General features: G+C 43.5%; 1 protein-coding gene across 3 annotated transcripts; it reads left to right on the plus strand.

Moving 5' to 3' along the window:
• The first annotated feature begins 3298 nt into the window (after positions 1-3298).
• Positions 3299-23665, plus strand: gal3st1a (galactose-3-O-sulfotransferase 1a). Of its 3 annotated transcripts, XM_085961530.1 has the most exons (5): positions 3299-3711; positions 6150-6242; positions 6796-6836; positions 9455-9603; positions 16734-23665. In XM_085961530.1, exons 3-5 carry the CDS (start codon positions 6810-6812, stop codon positions 17881-17883), a joined length of 1326 nt encoding a protein of 441 aa, XP_085817656.1. In that variant the 5' UTR covers positions 3299-3711; positions 6150-6242; positions 6796-6809; the 3' UTR covers positions 17884-23665. The 3 variants fall into 3 exon arrangements, with proteins under 3 accessions (XP_085817656.1, XP_085817657.1, XP_085817658.1); XM_085961531.1 differs by lacking the exon at positions 6796-6836; XM_085961532.1 differs by lacking the exon at positions 6796-6836 and having other exon boundaries at positions 9459-9603.
• Positions 23666-23887: the final 222 nt, after the last annotated feature.

A 23887-nucleotide genomic window follows, 5' to 3' on the forward strand; every position in this document is an offset into this window, starting at 1 on the left:
ACTCACCCCCATGAAACACGAGGACGCACTCCTCGCGCACAAGGACCCATCCCTCGCGAACCACGAGGACCTATCCCTCGTGAAAAACGAAGACTCTTTCCCCGCCGACGACGCACCAGCCCGTCATCCTGCTGGTTGTGTTACCTACTACAAGTTTCGGCGGGAATGAAAAGCGTTGCCACCCTCACGGCTGTTTTCTCCTAAATCTACAACTACAAGTGTTGCCGCCCTCCAGGCAGAGTTTACCCCTCCCGAAAGCAACAACAGCCTGGACTGTTGCCGCCCTTTCTCCAGTTTTCCCTTTAACAAACACAAACGTCTACTGAAGCTGCACACATAGAGGACGGGTCCAACGGGCATCCTGCGGCTGCGATCAGCCACGTGAAAGTTGCTGGCCTCACCCATCACTGGTCAACGCAGTAACTCTTCACCCTCTGTTGTGTTAACGTCGTAGCACTGTGGCACGCATCGTTCCGCGTGTTCCAGCCTCCTGAAGGTTTCGCTCACCTGTCGGCGAGTTCACCGACCTCGCCTGTCAAGTCCTTCTGGATTGCTCATTTGGTGTTCCTGCAGATTTCGTCAGAACAAGGACTTGTTCCAACATCAACAGAGTCATCGCCCGCGTCCGCCCGACCTGCCCGTCACTCTGACAAGGCCTGCTGTTTCGCACGTTTCCATGTTCCTTTGCCTGACGGATACGTTTTATTCGCCACGACGCGCGTAAGGATCAGCTTACCTCGCCCGCCAAGTCGAGACAGCACGACCGCCGAGACCACCAGCTCGTCAGACCATCTCATCCTTGGACTTTCATTAAAGCAAATTCTGGGGGGGCCTATGTGGCGGTACCACCGGTTGTCCCTTACATTGAGATACATAATTCCCTTTAACTTACCTTTAAATGTATCTGTTACTGCACTCAGGCTTCATTCCTGTACTCTGCATGATGACGTCATGACGTCAGAGCTTGGAACCTTCTGGCAGTAGAGCTCGGAACCTGCTAGCAGTTGAGTTCGGAACCTGCTGGCAGTTGAGCTCGGAACCTGCTAGCAGTTGAGCTCGGAAACTTCTAGTTAGTCCTCGTGGCGTCCCCGCTGGGGAAAGACCTACACCACGGTGCTCCTACAGTCAGCCATCTTACCTGCTACCTTACCTGTTGTATTTAACCTGTTCCTGTAAATAAACAACTTATTTATAGTTCGTCGAAGTCGAACTCGATTATTTAATGGCGATGCACACGAATCGCTACAACACAAGTGTTCTTAGCTTGTTCTGGTGATATGGGCAATGTTGTACCAGGGTTATTTATGCTCCTCTCTAGTTGTCCTCAGAAGGTGGGGATGGGACTTTTCCTTGAACCCCTGCAGTATAATGGCCCTGAATTTCCGATCAGAGGCTTCCTGCAAGTGGATGCCTCCGATTGGAAAAAAAATCTACGAACTTACCTGCTGGCTCCGTAGGTCCTAAGGCTTGCGATCCTGGGCCTCTCCTCTTCGAAATGCGCAGAGGCCCCCTGGGATCACGTGGACCAGGCGAACCAATGAAAGAAGGGACTCGCCCTTCATAATTTTGACAGTTCCTCACGGACAGAACTGTCAAAAGTATGAATGGCGATCACATTAAAAAACACGCTAAAACATTAAATAATTTTTTTTAAACATTACATAATTAAAATGCCATTTAATTAAATATTTTAAACAAAAATTTAATTTTTTGAAAAAAATAATTAAATGCTTTTACAGGGCTAAAAATAAACTTACCTTTTGTAAGAGTATTTTTAATTTATAAATTGGCGATCAAATTTTATTTTAATTTTTTTTTAAACTCTTATGCTGGTAAAAGCAGGCCTTACGCTTTTACCAGGGGTAAGAATTTGACAGTCATTCAGCGGACGGAGGTTGTGCAGAAAGTGGAACTCTCCACCCGCAGAGGCCCTTCTCCCGGGCAGGCGGAGGATCTGTCAAGAGGGTTTCAGCGCATGCCTGAAACTGGCACTTGCGCGACCCCTACGGGCGCGTACACACCTCGTACACACCTCGTACCCACCCGTGAGGGTCGGAAAATCCGGCCCAATATGTCTAACTGTTTAAGGTAAAGCAATCGCTGAGACCATTTCATCATTTAATAATGACCATTGATCAATTATTAACACACCTTCTGTATATTTTAATCCGGTGTATAGTATCTTAAGCCCACTGTCAATTTACCTGTGCCAATATTTATATAGGGAGTTCCTATATATATTCTGACTTTCTACAAAAAGCATTCTAATGCCATTCAGTCCCTCGGTTCAAACAATTCTCGAATTTATAACTCGGTGCGAACGAGGCAGCAAGGAGTGGGTCATTTTAATTCCCGGAGACTAAAATCGGGCGGGGTGTTTTACCGGCGTTGGACCCGATTCCGTCAATCTCCCGGCTGACCGGTTAGGTTAAAATGACGGTGAATTTCCTGCAGAATATTCGTTCTCTCAATTGCAGAGTCACATCTACCCACAGAGCAAGTTGGCATATCGACCAAGTGCTCGGCGCAGCACTGAGTCCAGAGAAAGTGGTTTGTCTGCAGGAAAAGGGAGCGTTGGTCATTGTCGCAACTCCGGCGCAGCGTCTCGACAGAGGCCACCAGCCGCCAGGGTGAGTGAAGCTTGGGAGGATGTGCTCTCACTGCCCGCCTCTCAGCTAGAATCCAGGGTGCACAATGGGAGCGAGTGAAGTAACATTACATTAAAGAGATCACTCCTTGAAAACGTTATTCGGAATTAATTCAAGCACTACTCCAGTCACTGTTTTATCGGACAGATCTATAAGGACAGTAATGCTGAACATTAAGAGGTTGCGGCGGAGGAATTGCATTTCCTTCATTCTACAGTTCTATATTATTCAGGAAGAGACAGTGACCCGGTGTAGCTAAAGCTAACATCCTTTTGCACGTGTTTCTCTCTCTGTCCCGTCCTCTCTATCTTTACAGACTTGCTGATTGAAGCTAAGTTGATCTTTTGTGACCGACACGGAACATTCAAACTGTGCAGTCAATGCCCGCACCGACTGGACCGAGGGACAGAGCTGGGCGGGTCTGTGCTGTCTATTGTCTTCACTGTATCTCTGAAAGTCCTCACGGGTCGGAGCTGGGACTTCGTGGAAACTGCCAAGTCCGAGTTGTAGTTTCCCGAAAGCGGTCGGAAATCATAAAGCGCGAAAGAACGATTCATTTACCTGGTTGGGGGGAAAGGGGTGATATTTAAAAAGAGTTTAAAGCATTAATGCAGTGGAGTCAGCGTCGCCTTCCTCCGAGTGATGTCTGCAGACAAATGAAAGAAAGCCTCATTGATTGGCGTTAGTTGCGCCTGTCAATGAGTCAGTAAGTGGCACGGGGGGGAGGTCTCACTCCGCTCACCGGCCGGCAAACAGATCTGGTGACATGTTGTACCAGTTTTCATTGAACTTTGGATCGATTTCTGCAACTGAATTCCTTCGGGTTTGCTCGATGCGTTCCAGTTCCCGGAGCCCGGCTTCATTGACTCTCCCAAGCTGCAGTGATGCTGGTGACGGCAGCGGGTGGGGACGGGCCAGCTCGCCAGTGAGGTGCTATCCAGGTCTGCCGGGAACATTCCTTGGGTGCCGGGATTCAGCGGGACTGGGAGAACATCAGAACATCGAGCCGGTGCAAACATTAACAGCCACAGCCCGAGCTACAGGAGCTCACTGAATACACAAGGTTAGTTACAATAAGGCTCTGCCCGCCTTGACCGCTGTCTGAAGATACGAGAATTAATTATTAATTCACGACATTGATACAAACATCTACACTGAGGTTACACGTCAATGTTGTTGGTGCATTTCTCAAAGTCACGGTGCTTTAAAACCTCTTCATTGATTAAAAAAACTGTTAAAAAACAAACAGGTCTTATCATTTCAAATAGAAAGAATTAAAATAGAACTTATTACAACTTTGAATGTCAGGACATTGTGGGGAAGCATTCTTTTTAAAGTAAATGGGATGTTGGGATCTATAACCAGAAGAGTGAAGCCCCCCTCTCCAGAGCGCCTGGTGGGCTTTGCAATGCTCTGTTCAGACCAGAGCCTGTAAGGTCTTCACCTCTCGCCACTGTGCCCCACGGACACCAATATTGGAGCGGGCAGGGCGCACAGAACAAGACTGATTCCAAGTGCAAAGGAGGAAGAACCGTGTAGAAATATTGGAAAAGATTAAGCCCCACGGTCTGGGGAGAAGACATTTAGAGGGGGGTCTTCATAGAGGCATATAGAATAAGAAATCGAATAAACATCTAATATTACTTCGTATTCAGACAGGAAAGTGGAACCAGGTGAATCATTTTAAATTAGTGGAACGCACTTTTAAAACTCTTTACTCGGAATGAGGAATGTTTGGAATGATCTGCAAGAAGGGCTGACAGAGAGGGGAAAGGGCTGTTTAAAATGCAGCTGGGCTCTGACGAGATGCCTAAGGGAGAAACTTTGATAGCCTGAAGGCTCTTCTTTCCTCCCTAGTTTTTCTTATGTCTTTAAGTCAGAAAGGCCCCAGAGTGTCATTTTAAACCTTGCGAAGACATCTCCCGCTTGTCACATGGATCAATTCTCACTTTGAATATTTAAATTTAACCTGCGATTTTCTGAAGTTTGCAATTTGGCGAAAAATCGATAATTTTCGGTTGAGGTTTAACCGAGGAGGTTTAATCTGCGGCGATCTGGTAGAGTCTGGAGATGTCCCCACGTGCCCTGGGCTCATTCTCTGCCGGAGGTGAAATCAGCAGCCCATTCTGACCTGGAGCGGAAGGACAATGAACCGACCCAGTGAATGGGATCTCATCACTTGGCTTTTAATATTTACACAGAAACATCCCCTCAGCCCCCTGTCAACAACACCTTTGCTCCTTTTTCTCTGGGATCCGCAGATTGGACATCTTTCAAGTATCAGTTGCGACTAAATCGTGAACTGAGTTGGGTCTAAACACAACAAACTCCCCGCAGATGCTGGAAATCTGAAACAAAAGCAGAAAATGCTCAAATGGACTAGTTAGTGTTTCAAGTGTTGATGACCCTTTGTCAGAATGGGGTTTGAAGAAAGATCCCCGTGGAAACCTTAATTTGCCTGTTCTCTCCACAGACGCTACCAGGACTGTTGAAGTGTTCCAGCACTTTCTTGCTTTTTGTTTCTAAATACATACCCACAATTTACCTGGCTGTCTCCAACTGGTAGCCTTTTTTTACTAAAGTATTGGGGATTCTCCCCTTCTCCTCGCCCCGTCCCACTCAACAATCTAACCGATTTAGATTTTATTTGTAAAGCATTGGGCTGGGGGAGGGGTGGGGGTGGGTTGGTGGGGATGGGGATAGGTGGGTTTTCAGCCAGGCTTGCTGGGGGAGGGAAGGGGAGACTTTCCTCACTCTGGTACACGGGGGGCTCACCCCAGACTCCTTCTGTCACAGGCAGCAGCACAGAGTAGTTAGGCGGTATATTGTATAGCTTTGTCTTTGCCGGAAAAGGCAGCTATAAGCTCACTGCTATTTATAATCTATTAGACCTAAGACACAAGACTGAACGCCGTATAATTTCCACACAGCTTCAGAGATTCGGGCCTGCCATCTATCACATCGATTATTAGTGAACTTCTCCCGGATATTCATTCTACCTCCACTGTGACATACTCTACTGTCACTATGGACCAAAAGACAGCCGCCAATTATTAGAATTAAGAATTGCAATTAAAATCAGGCGTATTTTGTTTCGTTTCACAATATTTAATAGTTTAGCTTTCTGTGTTTTCCTCCCTAATTATTATGCATCTGTTAAGCGCTGCGCGCCCTCCAGTTTATGTGGTTGGCCCAGAGATATTAATATCAGTTTCAGTTACAAGAGACGGGCAGTAGATAAAGGGATTGTCGTTAGGTATGTAGTCATTTCTGGTCATAGAAATTAGGATTTCGGCCTTTCTGACGTGTTGTAGCCTTGTTTACGTGTGCTCATGACTTCAGTTTCTCTATTACACTTTGGGCTCGTGTGTAATCTAAACGGTTTCCATTTACAGTGCAGTATGTATAATTTATAGAACCAGGAATGGCAACGTCGCTTCTCCCGTTGCAAGGACCTGCCTGGGTCACAGATAACTCCGTTGTTCTTCTGTTTCTTTTCAGTGACCAAGGCGGAATTGAACATCAGACCCGTGGACTCTGTGTGAGGACATGTCTCCAAGTTCTCGGATATTCACGCTGTGATCACTATTCATGGTAAGGAAATCGTTTCACTTTACACAGCCGCATAACCTTCGTGATTTCACCGCTTGGATCATATTAACTATATTGTTTTATTTCTTATTAAGTTACCAATTCTGAATACTCTAACCGGCTTTTAAAATACGAAATCATTTTGGAGAACGAATATGACAGCATGTTTTATATTTAAATGCTGAAGATTATTAAGAAAAAAATCATGGAATCCCCCCCGCAAATCAATGATTTGTCAATGTTTAAAACGACCAGAACTAGTTGAGAGCAGGCGAAACGTGTCTCTCAGTGAGCTGAGAGGAGTAAAACAAGTTTGATTCAAGATCATTTTTAAGCTGACTGGCTGGATTACAGGTGGTTGTTATGTCTAGCATCCTGCAGAAGGTGTTGCCCCGGGCAATATCACTGCTGATCGAGTACATTCGGGACTTCCCGTTGTAACCATGAAGCTGATTGACTATCTACCGGGTGATCCTCAAATATTCCTTTCTTCGTCCTTGTGTGCGAATTAGAAAGCTCGCCCCTAATTTCCTGCACCGCCTTCTATGTTTTGCAGTGATAATTGTCCTTATGCTGTCCTACCATTCTGCTGATCCTGTAAGTAACACTTCTCTCAATTTTTTTTTACAATTTTCTCCCGCCTCCTCTGATGAAAGGGCTATTGTTCCACCGCTGCTCTTTGTCCTTTGGTACCTGGTCCAGTTGGCCAATTTCAGGCGTGGGGCCAATGCATGTTGGCAGGTTATTCAATATATGTGTGGTGGTGGGGGGGGGGGGGGAGGAATAACAGCCATACCGGACATATTTGAGGTCAATAGCCAGGGGCATAGATTTAAGAAAGACTTGCATTTATATAGCGCCTTTCACGACCACCGGACGTCCCAAAGCACTTTACAACCAATGAAGTACTTTTTGGAGTGTAGTCACTGTTGTAATGTGGGCAACGCGGCAGCCAATTTGTGCACAGCAAGCTCCCACAAACAGCAATGTGATAATGACCAGATAATCTGTTTTTTTTGTTATGTTGATTAAGTGATAAATATTGGCCAGGACCCCGGGGATAACTCCCCTGCTCTTCTTTGAAATGGTGCCATGGGATCTTTTATATCCACCTGAGAGAGCAGACGTCTCATCCGAAAGACAGCACCTCCGACAGCGCAGTATTCCCTTAGTACTGGAGTGTCAGCCTAGATTTTTTATGCTCAAGTCTCTGGAGTGGGACTTGAACCCACAACCTTCTGACTCCGAGGTGAGAGTGCTACCCAGGCTGACAATTAAAGTAATTGGTAGAAGGATTGGAGGGGAGTTGAGAAGAACATTTTACACCCAGAGGTGAGGGTCTGAAGCTCACTGCCTGAAAGGGTGGGAGAGGCAGAAACCCTCATCACATTTAAAACGTACTTGGATATGCACTTGTAATCTACAGGGCTAGGGACCAAGAGCAGGAAAGTGGGATTAGGCTGGATAGCTCCTTTTTCAGGCAGCACAATCACAATGGACCGAATGGCCTCCTTGTAAATTTCTCTGATTCTATGACATGTGGGTAACTGACACGCACTCGCACATCTCCAGGAGTGCTCGCTGAATAGTGATTAGGTCCTGCGCATGGGTGACATGCACATTCGTGGGATGGTCGAATATCCCCTCCCTAATGGGGCAGGCGGGGGGGGGGGGTTAGTGGCGAGGAGGAGAAAGGTGCTGAGGCAAACTGTAGCATTCCAACTGCTCCCCTGCCTGACAACAGCCAACTGAGCAGAAACCAGAGATGGAACCTGGGACTTTCTTTAGGATGGTTTAGCTAACCAGCGGCTTAATCGACTGAGTCCTCAGCGTGGCCACAATGAGCCTGTCCAGCTGTTTCAGTTGGCCATTCATGTGCAAGCCGCTTCTTCGGCAAAAGTAATCTCATCCCCATTGCGGAACTAGAACCCAATATTGCAGCTTAAAACATCGAAAAAGGCTTCATCTAAAGCAAATAGGGCGCAATTATGTACACATATGGCAAATTGACACTGTGACTGTTTAAAATAAGCTGCAGAACATTTGTAAGTATTGCTTGTTTCATTTTTGTGATTTTTCAAAACCTTAAAAAGCATCTGGAAAACTCGCCGTTTTCAGCCTGAGTTTAATGTCTCCTTTGCATCCATTACTTTCGGTTATAATACAGCCGTCAGATCAGGAGAGGGGACGCTTGAAAAACTGGGATCTGTTTTGGGAGGGTTTGTTTTCCAGGCTCAGGACAGGTGCCGCTTTCGAGATGTTTGGTTCGAGTCTCGGCTCACGTTACACACAAGCGCCAACATATGATCAAATCACAATTAAATACAAGCCGGTTTAAAAAAAGAGGAAGACTTTTCCGCTCTTGGTATAAGGCTTCCAGGTCAAATAGTTCAGGGGGAGAGAGAGTTACCTCTTGCTGTAGCAAAATACTGCGGATGCTGGAAATCCGAAATAACAACAGAAAACGCTGGACAAACTCAGCAGGCCAGGGCAGCATCCGTGGAGAGAGAAACAGAGTCAACGTTTCAGGTCGAAGACTCTGTTTCTCTCTCCACGGATGCTGCCCTGGCCTGCTGAGTTTTTCCAGCGTTTTCTGTTGTTATTTACCTCTTGCTGTGTTGGAAGCCCGGCTTCAGTTAAATTATAAGGGATCAAAACTTCGGAGGGAATCTTTCTGGGTCAGAACCCAGCTCACATACACACACACACACTAAGTGCCGCACTGACTCCTCACTCACACACCTCCCCTGTTTAGTGCCCCGGGGGTGGTGGGACATGCCCCCGATCGTTTTAATTCTGTTCTGCTGTTGAAAAACTGCGATTTGGAATCACCGGGGCAGAAAGGACAAGGCGCCGAGATGTGGTTTGCGGTCTCCAGTGACACTCAGCTCGCTGTGTTAACTGGGGCCGCTCACTAGGGAACACAACAATTCGAGGCGGCCACCTGAGCGCCGCCACTTTTAGTGGGAGCCGGGGCCGGGGAGTTGTGTGTGTGTGTGTGTGTGTGTGCTGTCATCCAGCACTCGGCTTTGTGACGCCAGGGCCACCGCTTCTCCTCTCCAGCTGACCGGGCGGTGGGGGTTTCTAAGCGGGCAGAGGTCGCGATGGGACGCAGGAGGCTCAAGAAGCCAAATGCAGAATGGTCCATCTCGCTGCTCCGGTTCAGCTGCATCGCTTCCAAGAAACTGACCTTTGGGCTGTCCTCTTTCCGCCAGTCAGGTGAAGGACGACTGCAGATCATGTTGAAGCAAGTGAAGCATTGGAAGTCGATGTGCAAGGGGCTTGTCCTGGGCACCCTGCTGACAACCTGCATGATCCTGCTGTACTCGTATGCGGCGCCTCCTCGCCAATTCAGCCTGCAGGAGTAAGTAATTCTGTTCAAACGTGTCTTAACTCGATGCAGATTGGTTATGATGTTGATGAAGTTTATTAGTGCGGTGCAGCAACACGCGAGTAGAGCGTTCGGTTGTTAAATGAAAGGAACGCAACTTTCTGGGTGATCTACAGCTCGGGATCATTCATTTCCTCTTTGAACAGGTGGTGCAAAATGAGTGCGACACAGAGACTTTATTTGCACAATATATATATCTCTCACTACAAAATTTTCTATTCGAGATTTCTGTCCCTGAGCACCGACTGTCTTCCAAGTTCGTTCTGTCTCTCCAGGGGATGAGGTTCATTTTACATTGACCTTGAAGAACATGCTCAGAGAGTGCCCTCTGCCGGCACATCTATCTGAGTGCATTCTTCAGAGGACATATTTTAGTTAAATATACAAGGAGTATACCTACATTTTAAGCAGTTAACTTCGAGTAAAAAATCCAGCATAATTCTACTCCGATCACAAAATTAAAACTTAACAACCTACTTACCATTGTATACAATTCCTAGTGCAAGCATAACCCTCCGACAGTTCAGTGGGCAAATGAGCCCCGTGGTGTGGTACTGAGTCACACAACAACTACCTACATTTATATAGCGCCTTTAACGTAGTAAAACGCAAGGCGTTTCACATGAGTGTTATCGGAGCCACATAACGAGATATTAGGACAGGTAAAGTGGTAGGTTTTAAGTAGCGTCTTAAAGGAAGCGAGAGGTGGAGAGGCAGTGAGGTTTAGGGAGGGAATTCCAGAGCTTAGGGCCTAGGCAGCTGAGGACACGGCCACCAATGCTGGAGCGATTATAATCAGGGTTGTACAAGAGGCCAGAATTGAAGGAGGGCAGAGATCTCGGAGGGTCGTAGGGCTGGTGGAGGTTACAGAGATAGGGAGGGGCGAGGCCATGGAGGGATTTGAAAACAAGGATGCGAATGCGACTTGCATAGAGAACTGGTTGGCAGACAGGAAGCAAAGAGTTGGAATAAACGGGTCTTTTTCCGAGTGGCAGGCAGTGACTAGTGGGGTACCGCAGGGATCGGTGCTAGGACCCCAGCTATTCACAATATATATTAATGATCTAGACAAGGGAACTACATGTAATATCTCCAAGTTTGCAGACGACACAAAGCTGGGTGGGCGTGTGTGCTGTGAGGAGGATGCAGAGAAACTCCAGTACGATTTGGACAGGTTGGGTGATTGGGCAGGTGCATGGCAGATGCAGTATAATGTGGATAAATGCAAGGTTATCCACTTTGGTGGCAAAAACAGGAAGGCAGATTATTACCTGAACGGCAATAGATTGGGAAAAGGGGAAGTGCAACGAGACCTGGGTGTCCTTGTGCACCAGTCGCTGAAGGTAAGCATGCAGGTGCAGCAGGCGGTTAAGAAGGCAAATGGTATGTTGGCCTTTGTAGCAAGAGGATTCGAGTACAGGAGCAAGGATGTCTTGCTGCAGTTGTACAGAGCCTTGGTGAGACCACATCTAGAGTATTGTGTGCAGTTTTGGTCACCTTATCTGAGGAAGAATGTTCTTGCCATGGAGGGAGTGCAGCGAAGATTCACCAGACTGATATCTGGGATGGCAGAAATGACGTAGGAGGAGAGGTTGGGTCGATTGGGCTTATACTCGCTGGAGTTTAGAAGAATGAGAGGGGATCTCATTGAAACTTATAAAATTCTAACAGGACTAGACAGACTAGATGCAGGAAGGATGTTCCCGATGGCGGGGGAGTCCAGAACCAGGGGTCACAGTCTAAGGATAAGGGGTAAGCCATTTAGGACAGAGATTAGGAGGAATTTCTTCACCCAGAGAGTGGTGAACCTGTGGAATTCTCTACCACAGAAGGCAGTTGAAGCCAATTCATTAAATATATTCAAAAAGGAGTTAGATATATTTCTTAAGGCTAAAGGGATCAAGGGATATGGGGAGAAAGCAGGGACAGGGTACTGAATTTGGATGATCAGCCATGATCTCATTAAATGGCAGAGCAGGCTCGAGGGGCCGAATGGCCTACTCCTGCTCCTATCTTCTATGTTTCTATGAGGTGTTGCCGGATCGGGAACCAGTGTAGGTAAAAGCGAGCACAGGGGCGATGGGTGAACGGGACTTGGTGCGAGTTAGGATACAGGCAGCAGAGTTTTAGATGAGGTCAAGTTTATGGAGGGTGGAGTATGGGAGGCCAGCCCGGAGAGCTTTGGAATAGTCAAGTCTCGAGGTAACAAAGGCATGGGTGAGGATTGCAGCAGCAGATAAGCTGAGGCAGGGTCGGAGACGGGCGATGTTCCGGAGGTGGAAGTAGGCAGTTTTGGTGATGGTGGATATGTGGTCGGAAGGTCATTTCAGGGTCAAATAGGATGCCAAGTTTGCGAACGGTCTGGTTCAGTCTCAGACAATGGCCAGGGAGAGGGATGGAGTTGGTGGTTAGGGAACAGAGTTTGTGCTGGGGACCAAAGGCAATGGTTTCAGTCTTCCCAATATTTAGTTGGAGGAAATTTCTCCTCATCCAGTACTGGATGTCAGACAAGCAGCGTGACAAATCAGAGATAGTGGAAGTGTTGAGAGAGGTGGAGGTGAGGTAGAGCTGGGTGTCGTCAACATACATGTGCAACCTGACGTGTTTTGTGTTCGGCTGTGATGCTTTCTATGTCCAATAGCCCACTCACTGTTGGGATTCTCATATGAAGAATGGCCACTTGCATGAGGTACTGGAGCAGACAGGACCTCAGTTTAACGGCTCATCCGAAAGGCGACACCTCTGACAGTGCAGCGCTCCCTCAATACTACACTGGAGTGTCAGCCTAGATTTTTGTGCTCAAGTCCCTGGAGTGGGACTCGAACCCACAACCTTCTGACTCAGAGGTGAGGATGCTACCCACTGAACCATGGCTGACCCCAGCACCAGTCACTGTCGTCAATAATGAGAGAAAATGGTTCTGTTATTTTTGAAGAAGTGCTGTATAAATTGGTGATGGGGCAATCATGCATCATTTTCAGTGCAACAATGTGTCTTTATCAGTTTTTCCACCACTTTATTATTATGTCTACTCTTTCAATAAAGTTAAAGAACATTTGAGACACCATCTTTTTGGTAAAATTACTGTTTGCCTAATATTGTGAGACTGTCATGCAGTTCACCTTGAAATACATTAATATGCCAAAAACATCACTGGGGCTTGAACTCCATTTCCCATTATTTTTCCACTGCATTTTACTCATGTTCTTTTTGAATTAAAATTAAGAAAGGGAGGAATGTTGGTTCCAATTATATTTTTGGTACAGTGATGTGCTTCAAGGTAAACTGCAGCACTGAGTCACAGTATCTGACAAACACAAGGGAAGACAGCTCGTCATTTTATAACAGAAACAGTATCTGTTCAACACTCAACACAATATCACAAGATAGATACAGATGAACATAAACAACAACAACTTGCATTTACGCAGTGCTTTTAACATATTAAAAAGTCCCAAGGCGCTTCACAGGAGCGTAATCAGACAAAAATTGATCCCGAGCCAAAGAAGAAACATTAGGATAGGTGACTAAAGGCTTGGTCAAAGAAGTAGGTTTTAAGGAGGTTCTTAAAAGGAGGAGAGAGGCTTGAGAGATTTAGGGAGGGAATTCCAGAGCTTAGGGCCTAGACAGCTGGAGGCATGGCCACCAATGGTGGGGCAAAGGAAGTCAGGAAAGCACAAAGTCAAGCTTGCCCTGACTCTGGATTTATACCACAACTTTAGTGTTGGCAATACGCAGAAACCACTTCCTAGCAGTACTAAAGTTGTAGTGCAAATGCAGCCGTACAAAGTAGCTGAATGTGAGTTAATCATTTCCACTTCTAACTGCTCAGCTTCTCTTTCCCAACACTGGTTGTGATGTTGTTTACAAACATCATGTAGCTGTAGTTCCAGGCAACTATAATGAGCAATATGTGCTCAGTCTTTAGTTTAGAGTCTTTGGTACGGACCATAGTTTTTCTTTTAATGTAAATATGAACCTCTACGAGAATGCTGTCAGCACATAGAATCATAGAATGATACAGCGCAGAATGAGGCCATTCGGCCCTTCGTGCCTGTGCAGGCTCTTTGATGTTGTCCCACTCCCCTGCTCTTTCCCCGTAGCCCTGCAAATTTTCTGCTTCAAGTATTTTTCCAATTCCCTTTTGACTCTGCTTCCACCACTCTTTCATGCAGTGCATTCCAGATCATAACAACTCGCTGCGAAAAAAATTCTCCTCATCTCACTTCTGGTTCTTTTGCCAATTACCTTAAACCTGTGTCCTCTGGTTACCAAACCTTCTGCCACTGGAAACAGTTTCTCCTTAGTTACTCCATTAAAACCCTTCATGATTTTGAACACCTCTATTAAATCTCCCCATAATGGTCTCTACTGGCCTGGCCCTTAACACCAAGAAAACAAAGGAAATAATCGTGGACTTCAGGAAGTCCAAAGGCGGAAGTCACACCCCCATCCACATCAATGGGGCGGAGGTGGAAAGGGTGGCCAGCTTTAAGTTCCTCGGAGTCCACATCACGGAAGACCTCTCCTGGTCCCTCAACACCTCCTCTCTGGTGAAGAAGGCCCAGCAGCGCCTATATTTCTTGAGGAGGCTGAAGGGATGTAATCTGTCACCCCCGATCCTCTCTAACTTCTACCGCTGCACTATAGAGAGCATCCTGACAAACTGTATCATGGTATGGTACGGCAGCTGTAGCTCCCACGACCGGAAAGCCCTGCAGCGGGTAGTCAAAACTGCCCAACGCATTACCGGCACCCGGCTACCGACCATAGAACATATATATCAGAAACGCTGCCTGCGGAGGGCACGGTCCATCATCAAAGACCCTACCCACCCCAGCCACAGTCTGTTCGCCCTCCTACCATCTGGAAGACGCTACAGATGCATTCGCACCCGTACGACCAGATTTAGGAACAGCTTCTTTCCCAGGGCTGTCATCCTACTGAACTCCACAAATAAACACTAAAGTCTGCACATCTGCCGATGCACTTTATTATGGTCATATTTATGCTAATATATATGTACAAATGTATGTTGAAATGTTTAAGTGTCCTAATCCAAATTGTACACTCTCGGGAGCCGCAAGCCTACATTTCGTTGTACTGCACTTGTGCACTAACAATGACAATAAAAGTTGATTTGATTTGATTTGATTTTGATTTGATCTCCCCATAATGGTCTCTACTGTAAGGCGAACAACCCCAGCTTCTCTAGTCTCTCCATGTAATTGAAGTCCCTCATCGAGGATACCATTCTAGTAAATCTCCTCTGCGCCCTCTCTAAAGCCATGACATCCTTCCTAAGGTCTGGTGCCCAGAATTGGGGCCTATCCAGTGATTTATAAAGCTTTAGCATGACTTCCTTGCTTTTGTACTCTATGGGCTGGATTTTCATTCAGAAGTCGGGAAGGAGGCGGGACTACAACTTTCGGGGTGGTAGTCCCGCCTCCATCGAGATGCGGCCAATCCACGCAATTTTAACTTAATTGACCTTGTTGAGCCTGCCCAGCGGGCTCAGCAGGCCAATTAAGGGCCATCTGGCAACAGGTGACATTACAGACTGAAATTTCATCTGTCAAGACGTTTTGACAGATGAAATATCAGTGTTTCACAGCTGTTTGAAGCTGTCAAACACTGACAGTCTTACTTCTAACATGAGTCCTTCTCCACAGACTCAGTTAGAAATCTCTCCTGCACAGAAAGCTGAAGGCTGTCACTTTTGACAGATCGCAGCCATTCTGCTTTCTGTGCCGATGAGATGAGGGACTCCCCGAACCTAAAGGAAGGAAGGTTGAAAAGGTAAGAAAATATATGTAAAACTTATTTAATCACTTTTGACACACCAAACACACTGACCTTTCCACTCATGCACACATCACTCACCTGAACACCGACATCTCGACCCCTCCAAGCCCTTCAACCCAACGGCCCAACTCCTCTAACTTGGCGTGGTTTGGAGCCATCGGGAATCCCACAGTTCAAGCTTAAAAATAGGGATTAGGCTAAAAACTGCCTGTTAACAGGCAGTTAATTGGCACTAATCCCTTCCCACCTTGGGTAGGCAGGTCCCAGTGCGGGGTGGGTACCCGCCTCCTTTGAAACTGGCATGGAGGCGGGTTGGGGACGGGATGGGGTCGGGACCCCCGATTTTGGGAATTTAACCCCCCGCACGCCTCCAAACCCGACTCCACGGCCCAATGAAAATCCAGCCCTATGCCTCTGTTTATAAAGCCAAGGATCCCGTATGTGTTTTAAACAGCGTTCTCAACTTGTCCTGGCACCTTCAAAGATTTGTGTGTATACACCCCCCGGTCGCTCTGTTCCTGCACCCCCTTTAAAATTGTACCATTTAGTTTATATTGCCTCTCCTCATTCTTCCTACCAAAATGCATCACTTCACTCTTCCCTGGGTTAAATTGCATCTGCCATGTTAAATGTTCAATTACATTGTTGCAGTTTCCATCTAACAAGGATGGATTCAGCAGCTTCACCAGTAATTCACTTGATACTGTCCCACATGCTTTTGGCACCATCCCTAGGGCACTGAAATTATTTTAACGGTGTAATGTTGAATTAATGCTGGCTTTGCAATATCCAATTTGGTTCTTAATGCTGAAAGAATGATCCTCTATTATCCTCTTTAGTGTATAGTTGTTTCCCACACCTATACAGGTTTATATAGCGAACCCCTCTCATCATTATGAGTAATGCTCATAAAGACATAACCTTATTTCTGAGCATCTCATTTAACACCTTTTATTTAATCAGATTCATTAATCATTGTTCAGATCAGCAGAGGAAAGAAAACTCAGTTTAAGAAATGCTGCATTTTCAATAAACGATTGCTTAGAAGCGTAGGGAGAGGTCACAAAGAATAATGACATTAATGTTTAAATCTGCATGGTGTGTGTTAAACTTACTAGTCGTGTCCCAAGGAACCCATGTTATTATATAGTATATAGGCTATAGTAAATCCTTTCATAGAAATGAATGGGGGCTTTACGGCACTTAACAGAAAAGCAGGATGTTGAAAACGTTTGTATACAAGAAAAATTGATAATATCAGCACTGTGTATCTAATGATATATTTTGCCTCTTGTTAGAATTCCTGTTCCCTATTCCTGCTCTTATAAACCTGCACATGCCAGGAATGTCCACCGGATGAATGGCTCCCATTTCGAGACAAGCAAATCCTGCACCCCTAAGGAAGATATCATGTTCATGAAGACACACAAGACTGCCAGTAGCACTATCCTCAACATCCTTTTCCGTTTCGGCCAGAAACACCGCCTGAAGTTTGCTTTTCCCAATGGCAGGAATGATTTCTACTACCCATCCTACTTCGACAGGAGCCAGGTGAAGGATTACAGGCCAGGCATATGTTTCAATATCATCTGTAATCATATGAGGTTTAACCCTGAAGAGGTCCACAAGCTGCTCCCTGAAGACACTGTTTATTTCACCATCCTCAGGAACCCTGCTTATTTATTTGAGTCGTCTTTTCATTATTTTGGTCGAGTGATCCCTTTCACCTGGAAAATAAGTGGAGAGGACAAACTGGCTGAATTCCTCAGGGAACCCAACCGATATTATGATCCAAGTGGCTTTAACTCCCATTACTTGAAAAATTTGCTATTTTTTGACTTTGGGTACGATAATAACTTGGATCTTGATGACCCCAAAGTAGAGAAGCACATTAAAACTATAGATGAAAGATTCCAGCTGGTGATGCTCCTGGAACATTTTGATGAATCCCTCATTCTTTTGAAGGATGTAATGTGCTGGGACCTGGATGATATTTTGTATTTTAAGTTAAATGTAAGGAAAGATTCCACTGTATCAAGAATGACTGGAGAGCTATATGAGAAGGCAACAAAGTGGAACCAAATTGACTCCATGTTGTACCAATACTTCAATGCTACTTTCTGGAGAAAAGTGGAACGATATGGGTTTGAACGCATGGAGCATGACGTGGAAGAATTGCACAGGCGCAATGATAACATGCAGTCAATTTGCATAGATGGCGGGCGCCCTGTGGATGCAAACGCCATTCAGGAGGCATCCTTGCAGCCATGGCAACCACTAGGTGAACGCTCCATCATGGGCTACAACCTCAAGAAGAACATCAGCAGAAAACACAGGAAGCTCTGCAGGAAAATGCTCACCCCTGAGATACAATATTTGACTGAATTAGGAGTTAATCTATGGATAACAAAATTATGGTCCTATATCAGGGATCTGTTAAAATGGTAACTGGTCAACTTTGAAACTTGATGGGCTTCCTATTCATACGCTGTTATTATGACAGCCACAGGGAATAGCAGAACTTGATTATTGCCACAGACTACAAGATCTATGGGCATTACATTGCTGCCATTCCAGATTGCCGTGCAACCACAGGCAATCATTCAAAAGTGTAATATCTAGCACACCTGGGGTACAGTTCAATGTTTTGCTTTTTTTCTTTAAATTTCTGTTAGTAAAATTGTCATTAACTTGGAGCTATAGGTTCTACCATACCATGTTCTGTAAAATATCTTATCCCTATTTCCAGTTGCAACTCTGATTTGTGAAGGATCACAAATGAAATAACTGTGAATTAAAATTTTGATCAGAGAAATCAGAACATCAAACTGCTTAGAGATAGATCTATGCCCAATGCCACCATGTAGTCATGTGGACTATTCCTGAAAGGCGGCAATTAATCACCCACTTGATGCTTGTGAAAAAACATATGACCTACATAATGAATTACTACATATTTATATAAGGCACCTCCTACTCACCCTTAGTATCCAGAATGCACTTTAAAAAATCCCATGTAGTCTTAAATGACTTTAAGGAATTCACATCTGCTTTTTCATATGTTATTAAAAGAACAGCCATGTTTTGGACATTTTATATTGTTACTGTGCATGACCATATCAATGGCAATGCTTTGTGGCATTACAGGCATCCTGTGCAATATTACAACAGTAACGTAATTTTCAGTCACTATGATATTCTCACAATTTGACTGAGCAAAGCAAGCTGGTGAATGTATAGGCCTCTAAATAAATAAAATGTGTTTTTTATATATACCCCATCCAATTATAAAGTTTCAGTTATAATACTATGTGCTGAATGTTTTTATATATATGACTTGGCTTAATAGAAATGTTCAGGATAGAATGCATCTCATTATAATACAAAATACTTGCTTCTTAAATACCATGTTATACTGAGAGCAGAGCGTACTTATTATCTACACTATACATATATATAGCAAATTTTTCAGAGTTGTTTGATTATCTAAGTGGCTGGTGAGTGATTAATTGGCTTAATACCTGCAGTAAATCATCACTTGATCCTGTAGATAGTGACACTCATTAATATGCTAGAGGTTAGACACTTATCACTAATTACTTCCAGCCTGGTCATACACAAATGTTGACCAAGAATACAGGATATCTCTTCATTCATGCTTTCTCCTTATGATAAGCTATCAATCTACAACAACAACAACTTCCATTTATATAACTCCTTTAACATAGTAGAACATCCCAAGGTGCTTCACTGCACAGCAGCGTAATCAGACAAAAGGTTAAACATTGTTATCAAAGGTCAGCACTGAGTAGAAGTGAATTTTCTGGTCAGCAGGAAAGAAATCAGCAGGGCCTTCACCTTAGAGATGATTTAAACACACCCTTACAACAGCAAATAGTGAGAGACATGGAGCCATGCATGGGCATCTATGTACCCTATCAGCTGGAGACCAGGATGCATAACCCAAGAGAAGAAAGTTAATTTTAAAAGCATGAATTTGCCTGCGCGCTTATTGAATGTGTTTGTATGATTAATCAAGCAGCTATGAAGTTCTCAAGTAACCGGAGCTCTCTGTGAATGCTGTTAAAATACACGACCAGTTGTTGCAACACTGTTAACCATTTCTGTATCAACCACTCAGTATTTTGTCTTTTCTCCAAAGGCAGAGGCACTGATTATTATTTGTATATAATAATTGTGGTGGAAAAGAAACACTATTGTGAAATTAGTATCATTAGTGATATGACAGTTGCTTTGACGTCTGTTAAAAGGCTATCACACAATCAATGGACCTGAAGAAAGCTTGGACCTCACCCTGACCAAATTCTTCTTCTTTATAAATACAGACAGCGTATAAAAAGTCTCAGATTCAGATGTGGTTCCTAGGCTGCGGGATTCGCTATTGTCTGTCATAGGTGGCTGATGGATAGAACGTACATTCAGTTATTTGTGTTTTGAGCTGCCATTTGTGGGTTTCTGGTCAGAATTTGTTAATCCTATTATATAGTAGATTTTCCTCATTTGATTTGAGTGAGCTCCATTTGAAATAGCGCAGCATATAAATGTTACGAATTGGAACATAGCAGGACGAGGCAGTATGATATTCTTTGTGATGCAAATCTTCAAGATTTCACAATAGAAGAGCCAATCATATGGACTTTATTTTTTTAAGTTTGATACTGCAAAAATTACATAAGCTGTGTATCTACAATACTATATTTAATCCTATTGAATAATAAAATAGTACAATGTCTTTGTAAAAATATAAACACATGGTGCTAATCAATGAAAATTACAAACTGTTCAAAAGTTAGATTATGTAAATATGTTGTACACTGGGATCTTATTTAATTAATACACTGAGAAGATGATATACTGTTGCAGCTATGGTTAAAACACAGTCTTAAAATGTAATGCTGTACTGTATGGATGGCGATCAATTACTTAAAAATGTGTGACAGGGGAAAATGATCCCTTTATATGATCACAGTGGAATAAAATGGCATTAAAATGGCTTTCTTCAAATACATTGCATATACATAATATGTACGTACACTATGGCTACCATTGAATTTCAAAACATTTATAAGCATTAAGGAGTTCAGTTTTTTTAATTAAGAAAACTTAACTAAGGGTGCAGGCTGAGAGGGATGAAAAACCGTGCAGGCCCCGAACTGAGTGAGCTGACTTCCAGGCCCAAATTCCCAATATGTGCTCCCGTTGTGTGAAGCCCTGCACAGGGAATGCTAAATTGTAACAATGAGCCCCTTAAATCCATCCTTTAAGCTTTCCTAGCTGCTTTGACATCATTGCCCCTTTTACTTCATTGAGCAGATTTGACATCATTGCCCCTTTTACTTCATTGAGCAGAATGATAAGCAGAAACATCTGGGAAATGTTCCTACTCATAGAATCATAGAATGACACAGCACCGAAGGAGGCCATTCGGCCCATTGTGCCTGTATCAGCTACTTTGAGTGAAAGGAGTTCTCTTTAAGCCGTTAAACCAGCGTGCTCTAAACTGTGGACCACATGCAGCCGTGAGCAGCATGGCCCATGAATCCCAGGCAATTCAGTTCGATTTGTGCTTATGCTTCTTACTCGCTGATTTGTCCTGTTTCAATTCTGTGGGCCCTACAAAGGGCTGTTCTTAGCACTGTAGCCTCGTTGCTGGATAAAATCTAAATCTGAACACCAAGATCAGTTAGTGAGATGTATTCAAATTAATGGGATCGTTGATTGAATCTTCATATGTAGCCACGAGGCTCAATGGTACACATCCAAGTGGCCCATGAAAACAAAAAAACTTGGACATTTCTGTATAAGCCATTACTGTGACAAATGCAGATCATTAGTAAAATATTTTGATGTTTTTGGTCCTGTCATTCATAAAAGGCTACTAAAGGATAGGAGAGATGGTCATTGACTGCACTGTATATGTACCATTATGTTGTATTTTTTGATACAACAAATCTTTTCCATGAAGGGCTAGCTTTAAAGATTATGCTTTGTCCCACCTCATTTGAAATCTGTTCAGCTGAAAAGCTGCACGCGGTTTTAACAAAGGATAGTTAAATCTGATTGAATAATAAGTCATGCTGTTGAGAAGCTGTCCTGGATTTAATCAGAAGCTGTATTGACAGGATCATTTAAACAGTTAGCAAAAATTACAGCCACAAATGTAGAACTGACTTGTGAAAAGATTAGGGTTGCATGTGGTTGTGTACCAAGAACAGTCGACATTGTTGGGTGGCTTGTGTTTGTCAGTGATCCTTCAATTCCCCCCACCCCCTCAGTCTACGTTCAGTTCATTGAGTCAGTAAATTTGTCCACTGACTTCTCTTTAAAAGTAATACTGTGAGACTGAATATTTTCACATCACATTTTACATTCTATTCTTTTGTGTTTACTTAAAGTATTTACTTTTCATGGAAGAATGATAATAAATTTCAGACAAGGGCAAGTCCACTTTCTGTCTGACTTTGCCTCTATTGTCAGTTGTCTTACAAGGGTAAGGAGAATTTGAGTTGGTGGATCACTCATTCTGCCAACCAACCCTGAAACATACCCAATCTGCAGAACCCAACTGGTGACATAAAGGGAAGGGGAAGTTTACCATGGCCATAGCTAGCCTTTCTTGCACTAGCACCCGACACTGGCAAATATACAATTTGGCAAAGCACTAGTTACAACCCTGCAAACAAATCGGAGCAATTGGCTTTTCAAGCGGCACATAATCAGTTTAGCGATGTTTCCAGCCCAATTTGAATATTTTAAATATCGTGATCTGTTGTGCACACTGGTAATAAACAATACAATACACCAAAATAGTACATTTCAAGGCAACAATAATTTATCAAAATGTGTACTAGTGTGTTTCATAAAATTAGCGTGTGTTAGTAATTTTACTTTTCTGCACTGGATGTATCTATTGTTTAACTTTAATGTAAATATTAAGGGGACCTAGTTTCCTGTAAATACAACTATGGTTGAAATGCTAAGCCTGGTGCATCTGCTACAAAATAGTACTGTAGTATAATTGCACTGTACGTAATATTTGTTTGATTTGCAATGAGAAACTATGCCTGAAGTTTGGTCTGCCCCTTCAGATCACCCAAACAAACTGTAATTGTCTTCTAGGATAATGACCAAATATTATTGTAATTTTTAAAAAAACATACGAGACCAAAAACAGCAACTGTACCAGATGTATAAGTCACAGCTATGCATAAGTCACAGTACTATTTTACGTTTGCCATTTCATTGAAACCCTACAAGTTGTGTCAGGATAGAAGCTTCTCCCTTATATTTAGAGGACACAAAATATGACAAAGTTATGACTTATACACCAGATTTTATAATAATAAGGAAGGTAACCACACATCATGATCCTGTGTTCAGTTTTGGTATGTTCATATCATAGATTCATCGAAGTTTACAGCACAGAAGGAGGCCATTTGGCCCATCATGTATGTTGATGGAATGTTAAATGCACATGTAAAGTTAAAATGTAGAATCTGTAATAGGGAGTAAAGGTATAATCATAAGTTTCAATTCCATTGTACATTTCATGGTTAGTGTCTGACATTATATGCAAGGATATACTGTATATTAATTATTTCTTGCACTGAAATGATAATGATGGTTACATTACATTGCAATGGGGAGCGGGGTGATTTGTTTTAGAGTTTTTATGTGCACTCACAGGTTTCACTACTCTTGCGTGGATTAGTTCCAAACCTACATGGAACTACCGACTGTCAGTCACTGGAGCATTCATTATTATAATCTATCAACTCGATTTGTCTTAAACATTTTCATTAATGTAAATATCACTTTATACAACCAACTAGTTAATGAACATTAGTTATGGTGACATTAATTCTAACATCAGGCAGCAATCTAACATTATTATCTACTATTTATAATCATACTGTGTCTTTATTGGTGTAAACAACTGATTGTGTCACATTTTCTTTGCTTTAAGATCATTCCATTTAAATTTTGCAATCCTGTTTACTAATGAACAAACAAAAGAAAGCTTTATGATTGTGTCTGGTCAGTGCCCAGCACTTTCATGAACTGCTAAATGATAATAATCCGAGGGTTCATTACATGACATGTAAACAGTATTAATGTTTGTGAGCAGCTGCTGTTTAAGCACTTTTTGTTTGCATGTATATAGGCAATGTAATTTATTCAATAAAATGATATTTTGCAATTACAAGAACTTTGTTAGAGAATTATTTTTATAGCGAGAGTGTACATTTCTATTAAGTAATAATATCGAGCCATTCTAATTCCTTGTTAAGTAGTTCACTTCACTTTTCTGACCACAATGCAATGACCATGAAAAGGAACAAAGAGGTGCTCTCCTGATGGCTTATTTGGTAAATATACTGGATATTGCATAACACAATATAGTAACAGAAAGATCTCAGGATCAAAACCC

Source organism: Somniosus microcephalus, chromosome 19 (genome assembly GCF_052327205.1).
Source record: "Somniosus microcephalus isolate GS21.2 chromosome 19, FLI_Smic_1.0, whole genome shotgun sequence".
In the NCBI taxonomy this organism is placed as follows: domain Eukaryota; kingdom Metazoa; phylum Chordata; class Chondrichthyes; order Squaliformes; family Somniosidae; genus Somniosus; species Somniosus microcephalus.